Source organism: Xyrauchen texanus, chromosome 13 (genome assembly GCF_025860055.1).
Source record: "Xyrauchen texanus isolate HMW12.3.18 chromosome 13, RBS_HiC_50CHRs, whole genome shotgun sequence".
NCBI lineage: Eukaryota > Metazoa > Chordata > Actinopteri > Cypriniformes > Catostomidae > Xyrauchen > Xyrauchen texanus.
In genome coordinates, this window is record NC_068288.1 from 42,493,594 (window position 1) to 42,516,939 (window position 23,346).

The following is a 23,346-nucleotide window of genomic DNA, read 5'->3' on the forward strand; positions in this document are numbered from 1 at the left end:
CACTCTTTGATAGGATTCATATTTAATGTCTGGATCTGGGACATGGCTAAAATTGTAAAATCTATTCATAAAAGGCATTTAAAAAGTAGCAAAATAAACGATGGCCTGGTAACTAATAACACCCATCTACTTTATACTGTATATCAAAAAGAGACAATTGAAACCTGTTCGTTTGAAGAAACCCCTGTATCGGTTTGATAGCAATCCCCCTTTTGGGAGCACTTTCAGTCTATGTTTTAAATGCAATATGCATGATTTTCATTAGGGACAAAAAAGGCACCACATACACAAAATGCTAACATGACATGTAATGTGCCAATAAATAGACCCTGTTGTGCTTTATTAATCTCAATTATCAGGTAGCAACTGGTAAGATAATGTAAGCACAATTCTCCCTGTGCACCCTGTCGCTGATATGACCTATGCCCATGTGCCTTTGGTATGGAAAATTGTCCGCAATGTTGGCATGTTAAACACTTTTCCAAAACAGTGTTTGGTGATGCAGCTGCTCAAGCCTGTCATTCTTAACGCATCTGTACACACACTAGAGTGATCGTAAAGATTCTTGAGCGAATTCCAGGACACTCACCTAATTTTGATCTATATTTATTTGGCTTGATGTAATACAGTTGCTTTTAATTTATTTTTTACCACACACTGAAACATAATTATTGGTATGGATAATTCAAAGTCTTTTATACTGTACTGTTTGCTTGTTTTACTGCATAGTATTTATTAAGCATATGATTTTATATATTTTGTTTAGCTTTATTACTACTGTATGTTTTCTTATTACCATGGTAATATCATGGTATTCTTTCTGGTATTCAGTTACGTTGGATTACAAAGTAAATATCACTGTTACATTCCTTTTTTTTTGCAAGGGTACTTGTGTTAAAGTGTCTTATGAATGGAGGTTATAGACTGGACCATCAGGACTTCATTTAGAAAAGTGATCATCAAACGTCACACTAGTCTATGATCAATAACTCAATGGCTCTCTTCCACTGACAAACTGACTCATTGAGGTTAAATTATACACTCACTGTTACTGTTACTTTGTCTGGCTCCTAAAATAACACCTGTTACTGATCTTATCTGAACTGAGTAAGAAAGTCCTGCAAATAAAATAAGTTTGCATTACATAACGTAGTATATTTACAAGCTTGATCAAGTGCAATCCAATTGCACTTGATCAAGCTGACAGTGTTGCACTTGCAATGCAAGCAACTGGGGTACAGGTCCTTCATCTCACTGTTTGCTTTTAATGACACTGTCGTTTATGTTTAGGGTAGGGAGGGAGGTGGGTTTTGTTGATTTAAAACTCGTCAGAGCATTTAAGGAATAGTTCATCCAAAAATGAAAATTGTCTCATCATTCACTCACCCTCATGCCATCCCAGATGTGTATGACTTTCTTAATTCTGCAGAACACAAATTAAGATTTTTAGAAGAAAAATCGGCTCTGTAGGTACAAACAATGTAAGTGAATGGTGACCAGAACTTTGAAGCTCCAAAAAGCACATAAAAGCACCATAAAAGTAATCCACACGACTCAGTGGTTAAACGCATATCTTCAGAAGTTATATGATAGGTGTGAGTGAGAAACAGATAAATATTTAAGTAAATGTTAAGTAAAGTAAAAGTAAAGTAAATCTCCCTGCCCAGTAGGGGGCGCCTGCATGAAGAATGTGAATCACCAAAAACACAAGAAGAAGAATGTGAAAGTGAAAGTTAAATTCGGCATGAAATGAAAATCTTTTTTCTAAATGCATGTTATTGATCTTATTGTGAAAGATTCATCCATGCATATGTTTTTATTTTTTATATTTTTTCGATCTTCCGGTGAAACAATAGACTTCACTCTGGTGAAGTATGCAGGACTTCTCCAATCATTTAGTACACTTAAACCCTGCTCCTTTCTTCTAAATACCTGTAACGGATCTCTACTTGTTCGGGAAAGGAGGATGCGGGAACAGCGGTAACAAACAACAAGACTTTAATTTTAAAAAACGCTGAACTGATAACATAATGACACATCGACGAACACACAAAGCGGCCCCTTGCGTCTCTCTCTCTCTCTCTCTCTCTCTCTCTCTCTCTCTCTGGTACCTCCTTTATCCCTCTCCCGCTGATTGGGCAACTCAGCACCAGGCGTGCATCCTCTCAGCCTGGCTACGCACTCCTCCTTGTTACATACCCCTACCTTCTTATTCAGGCCAGGGATACATCGTGGTTATGTACGTAACCTCGGTTCCCTGAGACTCAGTACTTTTGACATTGCGTAGTAACGCATATGGGGAGTGCCTTCATACACAACCTATTTGAAACCTCTCTATAATAATGGCAATATTCTAATATTGGCTATTGTGTTTGAGCCCCGCCTGTTTTGGCGCGAATCTGACCCCTAAAAAAACAGGTGCACAGACACCATTTCCTCCGAATTTCTGACTGAGAACAAGAAACGCATCACTCGTGCCTCAAGAACTCTGAGTCTTGTAGTGTGGCTAGCGTTCGCAATGTCTCGTTCCCTTTGTCTCAGGGAACCAAGGTTACGTACATAACCGAGACGTTCCCTTGCGACTCAATACACTTGACATTGGTTATTAATGCATATGGGGAACAGAATCCCATCACGCCGCACTACACAACATAACTTCCCTGAGAGGAAACATGGCGGCGCAGTCTTATGGGATGACGACAGACATGAGCATGCTGCAGTGAGTGATCCTTGTGATGGCCAGGAGGAGAGCACTCATAACGAATAAACTAACTATAATCATATAGTATAACTAACTCCTCATGACTTTATGGTAATTATAACGGCCTGAATGCAGGCGGTTGTGTAACAATGGGGAGCCCATACTTAAAGGGAAGGGCATAAGTATATATTTATATGGCCAATGAATAGCAAGTGCTCTAAACAGAGAGGACTTGTGAAGAAAGAGACGTTAGGTCTAGGTTACAAAACCTTGTGAATGTGTTTTGCGAGGGTCATCCTGCTGCAAAACATATGCCTTGAAAGGACACACAATTTGTCCTTGCCCATGAGTCCATGCCTCTAGTTGAGTGTGCTGTAACACCAATTGGGCAAGTCTGACCCTGCGACTCATAAGCCAGGGTAATTGCATCGACAAGTCTTTACTTGGAGACGGACATTCCTTTTGTTTGTCCTCCATAGCATATAAAGATCTGATCAGAGAGTCTGAACTGGAGGGTGTGTTCAACGTATGTGTTTAGCGCCCGCACAGGGCATAACTAATACAATTGTACTAGATTGTACCTCATCTGAATTAAATGAAAGGTGAACCACCTGCACTTTGAAGGGTGTGGTCAGGACGTTTGGTACATAGCCTTTCCTGGGTTTGAGAGTAGCTTTTGAAAGACCGGGCCAAACTCGACATGAATTGTCGACTGATAATGCTGAGGCCAGAGCCAGCAGTAGTGCGAACTTAATGGAGAGCATGCGCAAAACAACAGACCCTACGAGAGCATTTAGGTCTAAAGTTAAGTCCCAAGTCGGGACTGTAGCTGGCCGAGGTGGGTTTAATCGTCTTGCTCCTTTAAGGAACTTTATGATTAAATCATGCTTGCCTATAGAGGTGCCAGTTTCATATGCGTGATATGCAGATATAGTTGCCACATACACTTTGAGCGTTGACTAGGTGAATCCTGCGTCTAATTGCTCTTGAAGAAATATTACAATTTCATGTAGGAGTCAGTTTACTGGGTCCTTTCTGTGTGAGAGACACCAATCACCTTCTATTTTAGTGCATAGAGGCGTCTTGTGAACGGTGCTCTGGCTTGTAAAATGGTGTTCATTACTGAACGCATCAGTTCTTGTGCGTGTAGTGCGCTCCTTTTAGGGGCCACACATGCAGATTCCACAGCTGGGGCTGGGGATGCCAGATTGTGCCTTGCGCCTGAGAAAGGAGATCCCTCCTCAGTGGTATTTCCCAAGGTGAGCTGTACATCATCTCCATCATTTACGGAAACCATGGCTGGTTGGCCATTTCGGTGCAACTAATAGAACAGTTTCCTTGTCCTCTCGGACTTTGCATATGACAGAGTGTATCAGGCATACCGGACGAAATGCATATTTTTGTTTCGCCGGTCATTTATGTGCCATTGCATCCCTTCCCAGTGGGGCTTGGGACTTAGAATAACAGAGGGGACAGTGGGCATTCTCCACTGAGGCAAATAGATTGGTTTCTGCTTTGCCAAATATTTCCCAAATCCTCAGTATAGTTTGAGGATGAAGTCTCCATTCGCCCGGAATCATCCCTAGCATGACAGTAGGCCCGCAACGTAATTCAGGCGGCCTGGGACATATGTCACTCTCAGGGAGAGATGATGCTCGCTCCATAGGAGGAGATGACGTGTAATTCTCGACAGTGGCGGTGAATGAATTCTGCCTTGGCTGTTTATTTATGCCACAACTGGCATATTGACTGAGCAAACCGGGACATGACAGCACACTATTTCTGACTGAAAGCCTTTAAGGCTAGAATTACAGCTGATAGCTCTAAGCGGTTGATGTGCCCTGCTGTGCAAGACACAGAAACAACATTTTGAACAATATTGTGAACAACAATATTCCTTTCCCGACAAAAAATAGTGGGGCGATGTGGAACAGTGTTTTGTGTCTCTCCAATCTAGCCAGTGGCTACAGCCTCTTTGTAAGCAAAGACCACGATGTGCTCATGCATTTTATGTTGTCATTTTGATCATAAATGTGTTGAGATGGCTGCTCCATTTCACCAATAACCGGCTCTGAATTGAGCAGCACGGTGGTAGGGGTGTGTGTGTCCGCTGCAAACTTGCATTCACATCTGCCTCCGTTCCACTATGCAATACCCATATTTTCACAATCCAATCAACAACCAATGGATGAACTTAAGTCCCTGCCCTCCTTTTATTTTTTTTGATAAGCTATTTCACTCAGAAATACGGACCTATTCACTTGCACCTATGGACCAAAACAGCTGAGAAATTTTTCTAAAAATCTTCACTTTTGTTCTTCAGATAAAGAAAGTCATTATAAAGTCATTGATAAAGATAAGAGCACAGTAGAGCAGACACATACAATTAAACATGAATGTTGCATACAAATATATATATATATATATATGCTATGCAAACCTGTTATGTTGTTTAATTAAATCATGCTCTGCTGATTTTTTTCTGGCAGTGTTTGCATGTCCCATGTTGTAACAGTAGACATGACACTGTTTTTAAATTTAGCATTTGCATCCCTTGCCTTTTATTACATGTTTCCAATCTGCCGTCCAAGAGGTTACATAGTAAATATATTCCGAGGCTATTATGGGAAGATCGATAAATCATTCGACCGACGCAGGCCCCTGTCTTGGGGGGAGCATGGCTCTGTGATCTCGCATATACACACATGCAAACACACAAATGACACAAAGACAAACCTAATGGAATCTCTCCTTTGATTGGTGCCACATACATCAAAGAATTCTCTGTTCCATCATCTTGCACTGCAAAACTATCAGTTTCATGCACTGCATACAGGCCACACAGCTATATGCTCAGGGTTTTGAGCAAAAGTGTAACACAAGTAAATGTACATGGCAATAAGATACAATCAATATTGTTCCAACAGTATTGACAACATCTGTTTTAACAATCATAATGAGCGTGCATTACGCAGTGATTTTAATCTAATGTACTTAACTTTCATTACGTCTATACAGTATCAGTGACAGTGGCGTTTAAGCACTTTTGTTCCAAATGATAACATGTTTTAGCCATTAATGTTGTTTTTTACACTCGATTTCTATTAACCCCTTAGACTGTGTATACATGATAATACTGCCAGTCAACTTGTCCCGCGGGTGAACTGAAATATTTTGTGAAAGTGTCTCGGAAAAAAAAACATCAAGTTAACTGGCACAAACTTTCGAAAGTAATTCTACCACCCCCTTGAGGACAGAAGCTGTTAAGCTGCGTACACACTGCCAGCGACATCGCGCAAGACAGCGACACCATCCCATTCAATTTCAATGAGAGCTGGCAACTTCCAGCGACACGAGCTGGCGCGACTGTTGGCCATGTGGGCATGTCCAGTGACGCAACAGAGTTGAGAGAAGTGAAGAGCGAATTGTGGAAGCGACAGCCTATACGAGAGAAAACGGTAGAGCTCACGTGATCCTTCTCTCTCTCTCTCTCAGCTCCTGCAGTAATGGAAAGATCAGGGGACCCACCCTCTGCAGCAGCTCATCATACTGGGTCCTGTCAAGCCTGAAGTACAGCTGGAACCGGACTTCATTTAGCCGCAGCTCCTGCACCAGCCGGAAGTACTCAGCGTGCTGACTCCGAGACTGAATGGTTTTGTGGACCCCGACAGACCGCTGTGGCAAAGAGCACGCCTTGTCTCTCGTTCATGTTTGATATAAAGCATTTTATGTACTGATTCCATTCATATTTAGTCTTTTCCCTACAAAATGTTTGTTTTTAGCAGCAAGAAAACTGATTCGCTGTCAACGGCAATGGAATGGCATCCATGAATGTCATTTATAAACACTACTAGGCAACCAGTAGTGGGAACGCCCACTAGCAACCTAACCGCCAGCCACTGGCAACCTGCAGCGAAAAAGTCACTGGCAGTGTGAACGCAGCTTTACTGCCACTGCCATGCGCTGGTCACACGCTTACATAGAGTATGCATATGCACGTTTCAAGCTTAAGTCGTTCAATATCTTAAGGTTATGTTATTTGTTATTAAATTCATATATTATTATGAATCACATCATCAAGTTCTCCGATGACACGACCGTGGTGGGTCTCATCAGCAAGAACGACGAGTCAGCATACAGAGAGGAGGTGCAGCGGCTGACGAACTGGTGTAGAGCCAACAACCTGTCCCTGAATGTCGACAAAACAAAAGAGATGGTTGTTGACTTTAGGAGAGCACAAGGTGAACACACTCCGCTGAACATTGACGGCTCCTCTGTGGAGATCGTCAAGAGCACCAAATTTCTTGGTGTTCACCTGGCGGAGAACCTCACCTGGTCCCTCAACACCAGCTCTATCACCAAAAAAGCCCAGCAGCGTCTCTACTTTCTTCGAAGGCTGAGGAAAGCACATCTCCCAACCCCCATCCTCACTACATTCTATAGAGGGACTATTGAGAGCATCCTGAGCAGCTGCATCACTGCCTGGTTTGGGACTTGCACCGTTTCGGACCGCAAAGCCCTGCAGAGGATAGTGAGGACAGCTGAGAAGATCATTGGGGTCTCTCTTCCCTCCATCAAAGACATTTACAAAAAACACTGTATCCACAAAGCAACCAGCATTGTGGACGACCCCACACACCCCTCACACAAACTCTTTACCCTCCTCCCGTCTGGCAAGAGGTACCGAAGCATTCGGGCCCTCACGGCCAGACTGTGTAACAGCTTCTTCCCCAAGCCATCAGACTTCTCAATACTCAGAGACTGGTTTGACACACACACACACACACACACACACACACACACCGTGTCCTGAGTTGCACTTTAATTACTGTCACTTTATAACTGTCTGCTACCTCAATAACTGCTATGTGCATAGAACACTATCTCATAGTATGTTATGTTTACATTTTTAGAAACTGTCATCTTTTTGCACTACTGAGTACTGGTCGGCGCTGCACTGTCTATTGTCCTGTTCATTGTCAGTAATTTGTTGTACTGTCCTGTACTTTTTGCACATGTTTGCACGTGCACTTTATATAGGTATATATAGGTAGTTTATATAGGTATTTTATTTCCTGGAGGAACGTTGTCTCATTTTGCTGTGTACTGTACTAACTGTATATGGTTGAAACAACAATAAAAACCACTTGACTTGACTTGACTTGACTATAAGTTGACGTGAGACTTTATTGCTCCATCCAGTTAGGTAATTGTCTTGCAGTTGTGTAAATAATCAAGTTATAATTAATAAAATTATGAATTGCATGAGTTTGACCAGAGCATATGTCTGAAAGTTAAAGGTACACACTTTTATGGAAGCACTTTCTTAAATTACTAAAGTACTGCATGGAACAGGATCAAAAAATTGATACAAGATCAAGAGAGGTGAAAACATCTCAACACATTTTCTGCTCTTTTACTTAAAAAACTACTTTGAAAACAAGATGCAGATTTTAAGGAAAACAATCCATTCAGTTATACTCTGAATGAATGGTTGTGAAAAGCCAAAATTTGTTTGCAAAAAGAAATCTTGTACCTGATAATCTGTCAAATTTTATCAGACGTGCAACAAAGCACAATCAGTGACTTCCATCTGCATGCGGTCGGGGTCGCGACATGCACCCAATTTAGCCCTGATTGCATCTATTGATATGAGAAAGAACCAGAGAAAGAACTCAAAAAATCAATAGACAAAAACGGAATCAGGATTCAAAAATAGGTGGTGGGAAGGCGAGAAGGGAAAATGTAAAGCAGGTTTATTTAGGGCTGGCGCATCTTGAGCAGGTGCTGCGACGTGCTGAGTGTCTAAGGACAGTTTGAGGATCCGATCTGAGTCACACAGAAATGACTCACTAACCACACCAGGCTTATCAACATGCAGAGAGAGAGAAAGGTCTGTGTGTCTTGACACCTTTCGCAGTACCTAGTGACAGTCTCTTATGTAAGCTTTGCATTTCTGGATTAAGTCGAACGCATTGGATGACTAAATGAAGTGGTCCTGATTAGATATCACGTACACAGTGATGATTAGGGAGTGGGTGTCTCAATGTGGTGAAATGCCATCTCTTTCATGTGAGCTTGGAGAAACTGGCACGCCCTCATAAATAGTTATATATAAATGTATTTATATACTATGGCAGCGCCATGGAGAAAGATATAGCTGCAGGCATCGCTCCATAAAGGGGCGGAAGCTCCAAACCACCATTAAAGATATAGGGAGCCCCTTACCTAACCCTTTCCGTAACCTTAACCGTGAGTGGAAGTGACGCCCCCTTTTGGAGTTGGCGGATCCCTGTTTAGGATTAACCATGCCCCATTTTGGAGATTTCCGGCATTGGAGCAATGGTATCAAATGTGGTAGGCTTACTTTGATGTATATAATAGTGCTAAATGATTACCATATTTTATACCATGGTATTTACATAGTACTTCAAGCTACTGCAAAAAATACCATGGTATTACTATGCACATGTCCAAAAACTTGGCATTGTCAAGTCCAAAATACATGGAAATATTGCATTTGTTTTATTTATTTTTTGCTAGTGAAGGATTATTATATTTATATACCATGGTATTTAGATGGTACTCCAAAGATTACCATAGTTTTACTATGATGTATATCCCCAAAAAAACATGGTTTTATCAAGGTATAATTTCCAAAAACATATGGAATGTCATGGTACAATGTGAGAAAACCATGGTAATATCATAGTACTTTTTGGTATTTTTGATTACCACATTCAATACTATAGTATTTACATGGTATTTCAAACAATACCATATAATTACCATGGTATTTGTACAAAAACATGGTATTACCACGGCACCATTTCCCAAAAAAAACAATTTCTAAGCTTTTTAGTACGTTTTTGTTAGTGAATGATTACCATATTCATATACCATTGTAACATAGCACTTAAAATAATACTATAATACTATAACACTATGGCACTGCACATGTCCAAAAATACCATGGTACCTTTTCATACATTTTTGACAATCAAAAATGTATCTGGCTTGGAAATTGATATATTCAGTACATCTGTGTGTATCTGCAAAAAGAAGAGTTGGTGAGAGAGAGAGAGAGAGAGCGAGAGAGAGAGAGAGAGAGAGAGAGAGCTATGTAGCTATTATTGTGACAGCACAACAAGCATGTCATACCAAAGCTACTGACAAAGCTAGGTAAAATAATAGGCTGTGAGTATACAGTTCAAGGGTGCACTTTGTAGGTTAGAGCGTCCGTTAATAGAACAGACACAAATACTAAGTGACTTCAACTAGCTGATGTCATTCTAATATTATCAATAAGGTAAATCTGTTTGAGTCATAGTAACCCAATATTAAAAGAGTAGTTTGGTCATGTTTAGAAAAACAAGAAAATATAGTCTAGCTCTGCATTCATGCTGTGGAAACATTTACACATAGTAAATCAACTATTGCTAATGACAAGGGAACAAACCTTACCAAAAATATTTACTGTAAATGTTGGTGTGAATCTCACAAAAACATATCCCATTTCACCCCAAAATCAAAAGAACATTTTGCATTAAACTCATTATATAACATAATTATGTATTTTTTTTATTTTTTTTAATTGGGACCCCAACTTTTCATTGCTTTAATATATGCATTGTTGTTTTACTAGCTTTTTGTGTTTGTAATTATCATTATTTTAATTATGATTCTTATTAGATTCTCATTACTGTAAAAACAACTTTAATAGTATTTTCATGTGGGGTGGGGGTTATCTCAAAGAGGAATCTGCCTGATTCCAGCCTTGCTGACGCACCCCCAGATCATCACCGATCCTCCACCTGGTCATCTAATGGTTAGACAGAGACCTGAAGAGGCCTCAAGCCACAGTGTCTCGTGCCCACTGTGAAATTTGGTGGAGGATCGGTGATGATCTGGGGGTGCTTCAGCAAGGCTGGAAACGGGCAGATTCATCTTTGTAAAAGATGCATGAATCAAGCCACGAACAAGGTTATCCTGGCTGAAAACTGGCTTCCTTCTGCTCTGACAATGTTCCCCAACTCTGAGGATTGTTTTTTCCAGTATGACAATGCTCCATGCCACACAGCCAGGTCAATCAAGGTGTGGATTTAGGACCACTGGATCAAGACAGTGTCATGGTCAGCCCAATCTCCAGACCTGAACCCCATTGAAAACCTCTGGAATGTGATCAAGAGGAAGATGGATGGCCACAAGCCATCAAACAAAGCCGAGCTGCTGTTGTTTTCTTGCATTATTCAAGATCTGAAAACACTGCATCTGTTTTGTTATTTTGACCAGTTGTCATTTCTGCAAATAAATACTCTAAATGACAATATATATATATAATATTAAATATTTTAAATCACCCATAATGTCACTGGTTAGCAATAACAGAAACAATTAGCAAACCAGCTGTGTGCTAATTCTGTGCTAAAATGGATGGCTGGCGTGTTCAGGATCGTGTTGAAGGGGATCAAACGGAGTGTGAGGACACTTAATTGTCGCATCCACACTGGTTTCTAATGATACCCAAGCTGTCAGACCATCACTGCTGTGTGTTAAAGTTAGTTTGCAGTGGCATGTAGTCCTGTCAATGAGACGATTCACTACTGTGCAGCGTTAGCATCACAGAGTAGCACAGTGTTGATTAGCCATTACTCACGGTCAGTTAATAAGAAGACGCCATTAAAGTAGACGAATGTGAAAGTGAGAATAAAGATTCAATCAGATTAGTAGCCATTGGAAATATCAAGGAATGTTGAATGTCTGCTCATGCCATTTATTACAAATAACAAATCTATGTTTTTTGCCCATTGAGAAATATTTTAAGGTGACCAGATTTCTGAAATGAAAAACAGGGACATTTCTAGTTCAGTGGTAATTAAATATGTCATTGAAAATTCACATGTTACTTATGTATGAATTAAAAAAGGGGGACAATTCGGATGCTATGTACTTGGATCATGGTGAATGTATTAATGTCATGAATTATAGTATATCAAACTCTGTTGAATGTGTCTTACTGAAATTCTGATACAGATATAAATGTTGATTACCACAAAAATCTGCCTTACATGACTCCAGCCAAGTCTCCTAAGCAACCAAATTGGTCCGGTTGCTAGATAGGGTAGAGTCACACGGGGTAGCCTCCTCATGATCGGTATAATGGGGTTCGCTCTCGGTGGGGCACATGGAGAGTCGTGCGTAGAAGCCGTGGTGGATGGCGTGGGCCTCCACAGGCGCTATATCTCCGTGGTATCACACTCAACGAGCCACGTGATAAGATGTGCGGGTTGACGGTCTCAGACACGGAGGCAGCTGAGATTCATCCTCTGCCACCCAGATTGAGGCGAGTCACTATGCCACCATGACGACATAGAACAAATTGGGAATAGTACATTACAAATTGGGAGAAAAAGGGGCACTTATTATGGAAGTAAATGTTAAAATACTCACTGTTTCAAAATTATAGCCACAAGGCGTTAAAAATATGCTGATACAATCACTTACTAATCTTTTCTGTCTAAAGTTATATCCAATTTTAAGACTTTGTTGCCATGACTACGTTACACTGTAAATCCTAAACCAATAAAGATTATGATATAAACAACTTTACAGCTCAAAATATGCACAAGTTTTAACAGAAGAATTATTATAAAATTATAAGTTTCACATTTCTGCTTTAAAATACTTCAAAAAGTGGCCCCATTCACTTCTATTGTGTAGAATATGTGTGTGTAGCACATATACGTAAATGTGTGTTGGGAAATGGACATGGGGGGCGGAGACAAGACAGACAGGGGTTTTGCTAGAAGAAAGCAACAATTGGGAGCGGAAAGAAAGGGGCCGGAGTGACAAGACAATAAATCGGTTCATTAAAGTTGATCTGACTCACACATTACTTTTGTACATCTACATATTGTAAGTGCCTCACTGTGAGACCACAATTTATTCTTTTTTAAAGAAATGGAGGGAAGAGTTGAAATAATTTTTGGTGATACAGTAATTAACATTACGCTACAAATGCTGTCGATTAAGCTTAAAAGAATGTTTGGGTTCAGTACAAGTTAAGCTCAATCAACAGCATTTGAAGAATTGTGTTGGCTACCACGAAAATTTATTTCATGAGTTCACAAGTTCATGTAATCTTTGAAATAAAGAGAAGGTAAACATTTGTGGCTTGCTGTCCATAATAGAGGGCTCGACCCAAGCCAAAGAAACCCCCCATACTTCCTTGTATATGATTTAGTGGTAACTAGCTATGAAGGTGGAGTTAGGGTGGCGGAGGGATGCTGGAAGAACTGTCGCAGGACAGAGGTAAGCAGTGGCTTATATGTGCTTACTCCAGCATTGATTGGTTGGATTTAATGAACATGCTCCTCCCGAACCATTGTTAAGAACTACATTTTGACTCATTCAAAAAATCAAGGTTACAGTGAGGCACTTACGAATGCAACCATTTTTTGGAGGGTTTAAACAGAAATGAGAAGTTTATAATTTTATAAAAGCACTTGCATTAATTATTCTGTTAAATCTAGTGTATTATTTGAGTTTACCCTGGCTGTGTAGAATTAGCCTAGCATTTTTGAGCCCTCCAAATTTCCATTGATTCAGAGTACCTCTTTTGATTTATGAGTGCATTATGGTTCATATTTCTTTCATGAGGCTTTCATGTTTTGTTCTAATGTACTTCTTGAAGCCACTAAGCTTTTTACATTTTTAATTTAGCTGTTAACTAAATTCGCTAATTTAGCGTGTTGATTAACATTGGTCTTGGAGAAACATTTGAGCTATTAAAGATATCTCTTTTGTGATTTTGCTTTCCTTTTCTGCAGGAAAGCCACTTACGTCTTAGAATGAGTTGAATATGAATTGTCTGCACACGTTGTTGATATCTTGTTTTTACAGCCACATTATAGAGATGCTGCATTGGCCAGCAAGTGAGGCTTTTAATAAGCATTAAAGTGAGTGTGTTGAAGCAGCATTGTGAGCTGATAAGTGCATCCAGCTGGTGGTGTTATAGCTGAAATAAGTGACGGTTTCTTTCCTCGGTACACTCCTCCATATGTGAGTCACCAAAAGTCAGAGGAAGCAGCAAGAGACAACATCCAGAATGGCAGTCGTTTTATTTTTGTCCCTAAAGCTTCAAGGATCTGTGTGGGAGCTAAAGCATGCAAAGACATTTACGAGACGGAAATATTGCTTACAGATTTTTGATAATCCTTTAGCAATTAAGGTATAGCATGACCGTAATTGAGTTATTTAGGGCTTTCTCTCAAACGCGTTAGCATGTTGATTAAGGCAGTGAAAACTGGGTCTGGCGTTGGACACAGGAATCCAGTGTATGCCTTTGAACTGTAGAGACTTTTATATGAGAGCGCATCAAAAAGGCCAAAGACACCCACAGTCAATGGGAAGTAGACCATTCAGCAATGCTGACATTCGGAGCATGTGGCAAGGCATTAGGACTATCACTGACTTCAAAAGTAACCCTGTCCCCAAGGTGACGTTGCACTGTCCAATGAGCTCAACGCCTTTTTCACTCGATTTGACATCGGCAATTATGTGACGAGTGCAGTAATCCCGGTTATAGAGGATGAACAGGCTCTCACACAGAGCACACATGATGTACAGCAAACACTGTGGATTAGGACGGATTAACCACCGTTCCGACTGGGCTGTTGCCCAGGGGCCTCTAAATTCCAAAGAACCCCGAGCTCTAAATCCATTATTTATATATTTTTAGATATATATTATAAATCCATGTAAATGTCAGCCTTATATGAAATACCATTTGTTCGGCCGAATGCGTGCCGGACAACAGGAGTGCAAGCATAGACACTCGAGTGCGCTCTCAGGGAATCTGCGTCTCACAGATGCAACGCGTTTATTTGATGGACTACGGAGAACAGCGTCTGATTTACAGAATGCTTCCAAAGATAAGGTCTAGCTTACCCTGGCTGTGTACAAAGCTGATTGTTTGAATGGTTAAAAATGGTTTAAAAGTGACAGAATATGTGCAGCAGTATGGAGGACTTCAACATTTTTAAGTCATGCATGCATTTAATGTTTAATGATAAAGTGAAAGATGCCTTAATACCCTAAATATGTGCACGGTAACTTTTGTAATATTTGGTTATCCACTATTTGTACAATCAATCCAAATTGGCCAAGCGTCTTGTAGCACATAATGGTGAATGTAGTCATATCATGGGGGTCTCCACGGTGTACCTGCCCATGGGCCTCTCAAGTTCTTGACTCAATCCAAGGATCAATCAATGCAAAGCTGCAGGCCCGGACAGAGTTTCATGATGGGTATTTAAAGACTGCTGAACAGTTAGCTGAGGTATTCACAAGTATCTTCAACCTGTCTCTGTCATAGGCAAAAGTGCCCAAGTGCCTGAAAAACAAACATCAGCAATCTGAACAATTATCGTCCATTTGCCCTCACACTGACAATAATGAACTGTTTTGAAAAGCTAGTCCTCTCTCACATTAAAACTATCATCCCTGCCACCCTGGACTCACACCAGTTCACTTACAGAGCCAACAGATCTACAGAGGACGCATCTCTCTGGCTCTTCACACTGCTCTGTCTCACCTGGAGAGACACGGCACATACGTGAGAATGTTATTTGTTGACTATAGCTCTGCCTTCAATACTGTTCTGATAAGCTCACCTCCAAACTCCATCAACTAGGCATCATCTCATCACTATGCAATTGGATTCTGAATTTCCTGTCAGAGCGTCATGTGTGTGTTTGTCTTTTAAGTTTATCATTAAAACTATTATTTATATTGTCAAGCCGGTTCTCACCTCCTCCTATTCAATTGACTTCTTTGCACTGGTGCCGAAACCCGGGAAGGAGGAGGGATACGCCATAGTAGAGTTCTCGCCACTACCGTCCACCCCAATGGAGCAGCTGTGGTCATCTGCCGGGGTACGAGGAGCCCGGCCGCTTCCGCCGACCGCGAGGGGAGAAGGGGCTCCTAACCAGAGCCGCTGCCAGGGGCGGAGGCGTTCCCTACCAGCCGCTGAAACGCAGCAGGGTCTGAGACCGCCAACCGCGAGTGGGGATGGGCTCATTGCCGACCGCCTGGAGCGGGAGAACTGCTGCCAGGGGTGGGGGAGACCCCTTCTGTTCCCCAAGAACGCGGCGGGGCGTTCCGTCCGCCAGGGGCTGGAGGTCTGCCTCCGATCCGCCCGGAGAGGCGTGTCTGTCGTCTGTTAGAGGGTGGAAGAGTGGCCGAGGAACAAGCTACGGCGTATCTGAGAACTGCGAGTAAGTGTTTTTTTTTTTTTATCTCTCTCCTCTCTCTCTCTCTCACTGCCGCTCCACATTGGCCTTTTCCCTCTCATTTAAATTTTACAGTGTTTCTTGGGGGGGTACTACACTGTTACAGGAAGTACCCCACCTATTTAATTATTTCTGTTTCCCTCCCCTTGTCCCCTCCCTCGTCCAGGTAGACGGGGATGACCTGCTGGCAGACGGGGCAAAAGGCACACCCCTCCCCAGGGAAAGAGGGGGGGTGTATGTCATGCCGGGGGCTCCCCTGCCTGAGAGAACGAGGAAGGAATGTGGCAGGGCGGAGGGCGGGGCCCTTATCAGGCTAATCAAGCCTCCGAGAGGGATAAAGGCCGACTGCGGAGGATTGTGCGGGAGAGAGAGATCTGTTTGTCTTTTAAGTTTATCATTAAAACTATTATTTATATTGTCAAGCCGGTTCTCGCCTCCTCCTTTCCATTGACTGCTTTACAGTCACTTAATACAATAAAGACCAGTGAGATAATTATCAGCTTTGGAAGGTCTTCATCAACTGAGACAGAGGGGAGCGAGTGTCCAGCTTCAGGTTTCTGGGCACACACATCTCAGAGGACCTTACATGGTCCACAAAAACCACGGCAGTGTTCAAGAAAGCACAGCAACGACTGTTTTTCCTGAGGATGCTGAAGAAAGATGGTCTGACCCAACAGATGCTGGTGACTTTCTACCGCTGCACCACAGAGAGCATCCTAACATACTGCATATCTGTGTGGTAACAGCAGCTGATAGGAAAGCACTCCAGCGGGTCATCTTGCAGAAGATCATTGGGATTCGGCTGCCAGCCATAGAGGACATCTACTGATCACGCTGCCTCAGGAAAGCTATCAGTATTTGCAAGGACTACACACATCCATGCCATCACTTGTTTGAACTCCTTCCATCTGGCAGGCACTATAAGGCCCTTTATGCCTGCACCTCCAGACTGAGAAATAGCTTCTTCCCCAGAGCTATAACTGCCCTGAATCAATCCACCAAGTACCCCATCAAAAACTGACTGTTTGTTTGCAGAACTGTCTGGTACAAATTTACTTCAACTCTCATTCATTCTGTCTGGAAATGATGATCGATTGCCACTGCTGAGCTGTCTGCATTATTTGTATATTACTGCTGGTCAATGTCTATTTTGTTATATACTGTGCATTTCCTGTATACTTTCTTTCTGTTGATATGATATAACTATTGATATGTGTTACTCTTCCACACTGTATGTTCTGTTTCTGCACTACACATTTGGGTTGTTGCAATATTTACCACTGCCAGACTTTGTATATACTGTTCGTTATTTTATTACTAGATTTTTTTTTATCTAATTGTTTATTTTATCTTAATTATTGTTTTATGGCATCGAGTAAGGAAGTTACAAACCTAATTTTGTTGTAATTGTGCGATGATAATTGTACTTATACAATGATAATGAAGATATTCTAATCTATCTCTTGCAAATTTGCTTTAAGGACCTATTGCATACGTTTTTTCGGTATTTGACATTTTAGGTAAAATCTTAAAAAAACCGAAGGCCGACTGCGGACGGTGGTGCGACAGAGAGAGAGCGTTTACGGGCAGCTGTCCGTCCTTTGTGTGTGGTTGTGTCTTTTGGTTTATTATTAAACTATTATTTATATTAAAAAAAAATGTACAATTTAAAAGAGAGGGAAAAGGCCAACACGGAGCGGCAATGGAAAGGAGGAGGCGAGAACTGGCTTGACAATATAAATAATAGTTTAATGATGAAATAAACCAAAAGACACACACATAGGACACACTCTGTCGCACCACCGTCCGCAGTTGGCCTTTATCCCTCTTGGAGGTTTGATTAGCCTGATAAGGGGCCGGGTGTGTAGAATCACGACCCGGCCCCACCCTCCACCTTGTCACAGGAGTGTTGCAGTTTGGTTCTGAAAGTAAAAATCCCATTCGTTTTGGAGCTATAATTTTTTTCTGCAGGGGAGTCATTTTTAACACTTAAAATCTAAAAACCTTCAAAGACAGACCTATGAGCTCTGAGATGGAGGTGGTGGTCTTCCCATGATCCTGAAGAGAACGATCCACTACAACTCTCCTCTGTGACGCATGCAATGATGCAATCGCTCTCCAAACACTTACAATTTTGCAATAAAATCTAAATGTATTGCTTCTATTCTTTAATAGTTTTATATTTCCCCATTGTTTTTAATTAAATTATGTCATTTGCAATGCTTCATGGGATTGTAATTCATTCCCTTATTAAATACGTTAAGTACACAGTTCTGTTTGTCTTTTAATCCATTTTTAAATACTGTATGCTTTAAATCAAAGTTTGTAATGGTGTGACTCACCTCATAGCTGGATGGTTTGGTTCATGGCTTACAACGCTTTTATGAAGGATTTTATGAAATCCCTTTTATGAAATAGTGCAGCAATATTTATCTCTCGAATTTGTTGAAAAAACGAATTGAAAACCTCAAGGATAGTTTGCAATTCAGCAGTTTTAGTGGTTTAATGGATAACTTTCTAAAAACATTTAACAGATTAATACTATAAAAAGAAACCTTAATCACCATTTTAGCAGCGCCATAAAAGAAACAGGCTGGATGTGCAAATCCTAGGCTCATCGCAAGTTTTCTCTCGGCACGACTCCTGCTTAAAATAGCCTGGCTTGCAGTTTAAGAACAGGCCTGTGTATCAATCAACAGAAGCCAGCACATGCACAATCTAACACTCAGTCTGCAAAAATAGACCATCACACAGACTGCTGGCACTCTGTACAAAAATATGCAACGGCAGTACAGAGCTGCATGCATTTGTAGCCATTTTCATCAGCATTTAAAGTGTGGTCTGATAACACAAATGCATTTTAATCAGGGGATACAGTCACACCAAGCCAAGTCAGTTATGATGTTATGAGCTATTTTCTCTTGTTGAAAAGGTTTGACAGAGTGATGTTGGTTGATCATAACTGGCCACCTGTTGTCGCCATTACTTTAGTGGGGAAATTCCATTAGCATGTTTGGGGTCATGGTGTACACCATGTGCACCAAAAGGAATGTCAAACCGCCCACTTCAGAGGAAACATCCTCTTCCTATTCTTATAAAAGCCCACTGTGATTACCAGTAGCATGCAAACAGATTATCGAACCTAAGACGTGGACCTCACCACCTTACCAAAGCAGCAAGAGCACAAGTAGAACTATGAGTATGGCTGCCGTCCAGCAAAATCAACCTTTCAACAGAGCCATCAGAAAGATCAAGGTGGCTTCGACAGTGACCAGCCTTGCCAAAAGCTGGCAAAGCTGGGCAAATGACCACACTGGCAAGCAAGACACGATCCCAAGTGGTTGGATGCCTGACACCATCATTGAGGACGAGAAAGAAAAACAGAAGGAGAAGAACGAGATGAAACTTTTGGTCACACCTCGCGTGGTATCTGTGAATGGCATAGATAGTTTAGACAACATGATCAAGACGGGAACCGTGACTAAGGCTGTCACACCAAAACGTACCGAGTGTGGGAAAGACCTTGTGAGCACAATCAAGGAGAAGATCAACACCAATCAGTTGGTATCGGAGGACACAAAAAACTTCTTAGGCAATGAGTCTCCTACTAGGAGACGCTTCTGTGGTGGGAAAGCTGTAGTGTTGGCAAAGGCGCTAGGACAAACGGGATCCAGAAGTAGCAGTGTAGATACAGAGGACAGCGGACTTGGGGAGGAAGCGTCGTTGAGTGACAATAGTGATCAGAACGAGAATAAACCAAAGAAACACGTCAGCAGGCCCAAGGTATGCTTATCAGAATGAATCAAGCTATGTTGATAGCATTCGTTAACCCTTTATTAACAGACATTCAAGGCGTTAATCAAACCAAACAAAGAAAGGGAAATTTAAAAGAATGTTCTAGTCAAGCTCAAATGACAGCATAATATTGATTACCACAAAAAAAATTAAACTCGTCCTGCATTTAAAAAACAAAAACCAATAGCTATAGTTACAGTAAGGCACTTACAATGTCAATGGCGCAAGTCCATAAACATTCAAATACACGCTGTTTCAAAAGTATAACATCAAGACGTAAACATTATATAAGTTAACATGTTTTAGTCTGATAAACCACTTGCATGACAATGAAATGCTGTAAAACCTATTAGCTATTTTATCACACTAAAATCATGTAAAACAGAAATGTTTTCACACTGTCATCATGTTAACACATTATGTTTACATCTTGTGATTATACTTTTGAAACAGTGTGTTTTAATGGTAATGCACTGGTCCCATTTACTTCCATTGTAAGTGCATTATTGAAATCACTATTTTGTAAATAAACGAGGCAAAATTTATACAGTATATAGATTAGATTATTTTAAATTTAAATTGATTTACTATGTAATAATATAAATATACAGTATACTTAGTTGTACAATAACTCTTGGAATGGCAGCATGATGCTCCATCATAATCTCAGACATGTTTTGCAGCAATGGAATATATGTAAATAAATACAGTGATGGATCTTTCCATTTGACCTTCAAAAAGCAAAATGCATCTCAACTTGATGAGTGAGATCCATCACAGCTGTGTCACCGTGGTATTTGATTCAGTCTCCGGAATGTTGGCCTCACATCTCAAGTTTCGCAAGACGCATTTACACCGGTTCAAATGGCACCGTTTTGAAATAAGTGGCCCTTGAAGACATGTTGAGAAATATTGAGAAAGAGGCATGTTGGATAGTAGTGTAATGTGACTATATGGTGATAAGCTGGGTTGTCTACACCTTCAACAAGATCTGAATAAAATGCAATAATGAATAATGAAGCAGGTTAGGTTATAATAAAGCAAGCAACCAAGTCAACATGAAATTAAAATCAATGGTTCAATCAATTCAAAATCAATTCATTGGTTGAACCATTGTTGCTGTATCAGGATCATTGGGATGCTCAAACAGAGCATTGTTTGGAAAGTGCCACAGTGTTTATCATATTCGAAGGTTGATTCTGCACATTACATTTAACATAGAATAAATGATAAATGAGCCATAAGATTAGATTTAGATTCAACTTTATTGTCATTGTGCAGAGCCAATGAATGCAGTTGTTTTCACAAATCCCAACTGAGCTGGGGTCAGAGCACAGGGTCAGCCATGAAACAGCGCCCCTGGAGCAGATAAGGTCAAGGGCCTTGCTCAAGGGCCCAACAGTGGTATCTTGACAGTGCTGGGGCTTGAACCCCCAACCATTCAGTCAGTAACCCAGAGCCTTAACCGCTGAGCCCGTATGATAAGTTTATATGTTTGCAATATTATCTATACTAACAAGTCAATCTTATTATTATTTCCTTTCAGATTAAGGTAACCACAATGGGTGACCTGAGGAGCAGGTGGCAACAGTTTGCTACGAATCACATTGAAGGCCAGAAGCTGAATCCATTTAGTCAAGAATTCGACTACGAGCATGCAATGGCTATTCGACTCCACAAGGGCGATACAGGATACGGTCGCCCCAAAGAGGGATCGAAAACCGCCCAACGAGCCGATAGAGCCCAGAAACACATCTACCGTGAGATGGAGGAGATGTGTTTTATCATACGTGACGTAGGTCAACAGGACAAGCAGGGATGCATCTACGTTACCTTCGGCCGTCTGTTTGACCGCTATGTTAAAATCTCTGATAAAGTTGTGGGAATTTTGTTGCGTTGTCGCAAACACAAGATGGTGGACTTTGAGGGCGAGATGCTCTGGAAGGGCCAGGATGATGATGTCATTATTACACTCCTGGTTTGATGCTCTGGAAAGTCAGATAATCTTAAATGTATGCAACTTACACCAAAGTATGTTATAGTTAGAATGCAGTGTTGGGGAGTTACAAACTACAATTAGTAACGCTGCAAACAAAACTACGTTTCTCAGTAGTGTCATAGTAGCTGTAGCTCAGAGGTTTTCAAAAAAGCCATACAGTAGTTTTTCCAAAAACAAGCAACTTTTTTTGTCATACAGTTAGTATGACAAAATGCTACATCTCTGTCAATAATCCAACTGTGTTGCATTAGAACATCTGATTCATTTTAGGCCACGTCCAATCTAATACGTCTTTTCTTTTTTTGTTGCATTGATTTTGTTATATTTATGCCTCTCATCCACTTTTTTGTTAGAAACATGCATTGTAGCTAACTACTTCAAAAAGATTAGCTTTAATAGTTACTTTAAATTCTAAACAGCTTGTAGCTTGTAAATTACAGTTTCGAAGTTGCTTCCACAACACTGCTAGAATGTCTCTGATTATTCTATTTATAAATGATTTGGAAGTATGAAATAGAAGAAACCTGATTAGAAATGAACATGTGGTCTTCAGCATCCACTCTGGTGCATGGCATGTTTTGAAAGCGATGTGAAGGTTTTGTTTTAGTAGTAAGGAGCTTTACAATGGGATGCAGGAATGATGGCTCCTTGCTCACAGTTTACACAAGGGATTGAACGCCTCTCATATTTGTCAAACATCAAGCATCCTTAGAATGCGAAACATACGAGCCCTGATGTCCAGGCAGAATTTGTAAATGTTCTCATATTGCTTGTAATTCTTTCATCTGTATCACATTTCAAGATAAAATAACTTGGCTGGGGAGAATCTTGCTAGTCGATTTTAAAGTCAACATGAAAAGGTTTACTTACGTAATCTGACATATTTTTGACCGAAACAGGATATTCAATGAGAATGGATTGTAAAACATGAATGTTACATAACAGAACGGGCCGGGTGATTGGAGGGGAGGGACTGAATTAGGGATTGGTGACGTCAATCGATAAGGAAAGTTCTTTCAGAGGTGGAGCAAGTTGTTACTTGGAATGTGTATTAGGAAATTTAATTGGGTCAATATTTGTTTTTAATCTTGACTTTAATGCTTTTGTCACTAGTGCAATTATTTCCATGCGTACTTCATGTTATATTATTGTCCAGTATTTGCTGCTTAATATAATTACCTCTTTCACAATGAAAGCATGATGGTCTTCTTACAGAAGGATTTGTTGTAAATATTAGGAATTTTTGATTATGTGCAGTGTGTAAATCTAATGTATTGTTTTAATCTGGAATTAGTCGATCATGTCAGTTTAAGATGAAATAAAACTATTGTTGTGTTACAAATACAACACCGACCTTTTGAAAGAGGATGTCTGGCTTTTTTCATAATTCAACATAGTTATGTGTTTAAATCTTTAATATTTTTTATTTTTTAAGATTTAATATTTTTGCAAAATGTGTATGTGTTTACTTAGCTACTTTGTGGAGACAAATTTGTCCCCTAGAAGGTAACAAAATTTAACCAAAACTCATCCTTGACCTTATAGATAAAAACAATTTG

At 40.6% G+C, this 23,346-nt stretch overlaps 1 protein-coding gene and 1 long non-coding RNA gene across 2 annotated transcripts in view; one reads left to right on the plus strand and one right to left on the minus strand.

Annotated features, from left to right (window-relative positions):
* LOC127654286 (uncharacterized) overlaps nt 1-18,628 on the minus strand; it is a 38,475-nt gene extending 19,847 nt beyond the window's left edge. Inside the window, exon 1 of the long non-coding RNA XR_007971911.1 lies at nt 18,558-18,628. This is a non-coding gene — a long non-coding RNA (uncharacterized LOC127654286). The remainder of the gene's footprint in view (nt 1-18,557) is intronic.
* A 474-nt stretch (nt 18,629-19,102) lies between these two features.
* Nucleotides 19,103-23,200, plus strand: LOC127654225 (actin-binding Rho-activating protein-like). The gene is made up of 2 exons (XM_052141320.1): nt 19,103-19,776; nt 21,335-23,200. Exons 1-2 carry the CDS (start codon nt 19,189-19,191, stop codon nt 21,770-21,772), a joined length of 1,026 nt encoding a protein of 341 aa, XP_051997280.1. The 5' UTR covers nt 19,103-19,188; the 3' UTR covers nt 21,773-23,200.
* Nucleotides 23,201-23,346: the final 146 nt, after the last annotated feature.

Coding starts and splice junctions, on each gene's coding strand:
- LOC127654225 (XM_052141320.1), top strand. CDS start 19,189: ATGAGTATGGCTGCCGTCCAGCAAAATCAACCTTTCAACAGAGCCATC. Junction 19,777..21,334: donor AACACGTCAGCAGGCCCAAG/GTATGCTTATCA, acceptor ATTTCCTTTCAG/ATTAAGGTAACCACAATGGG.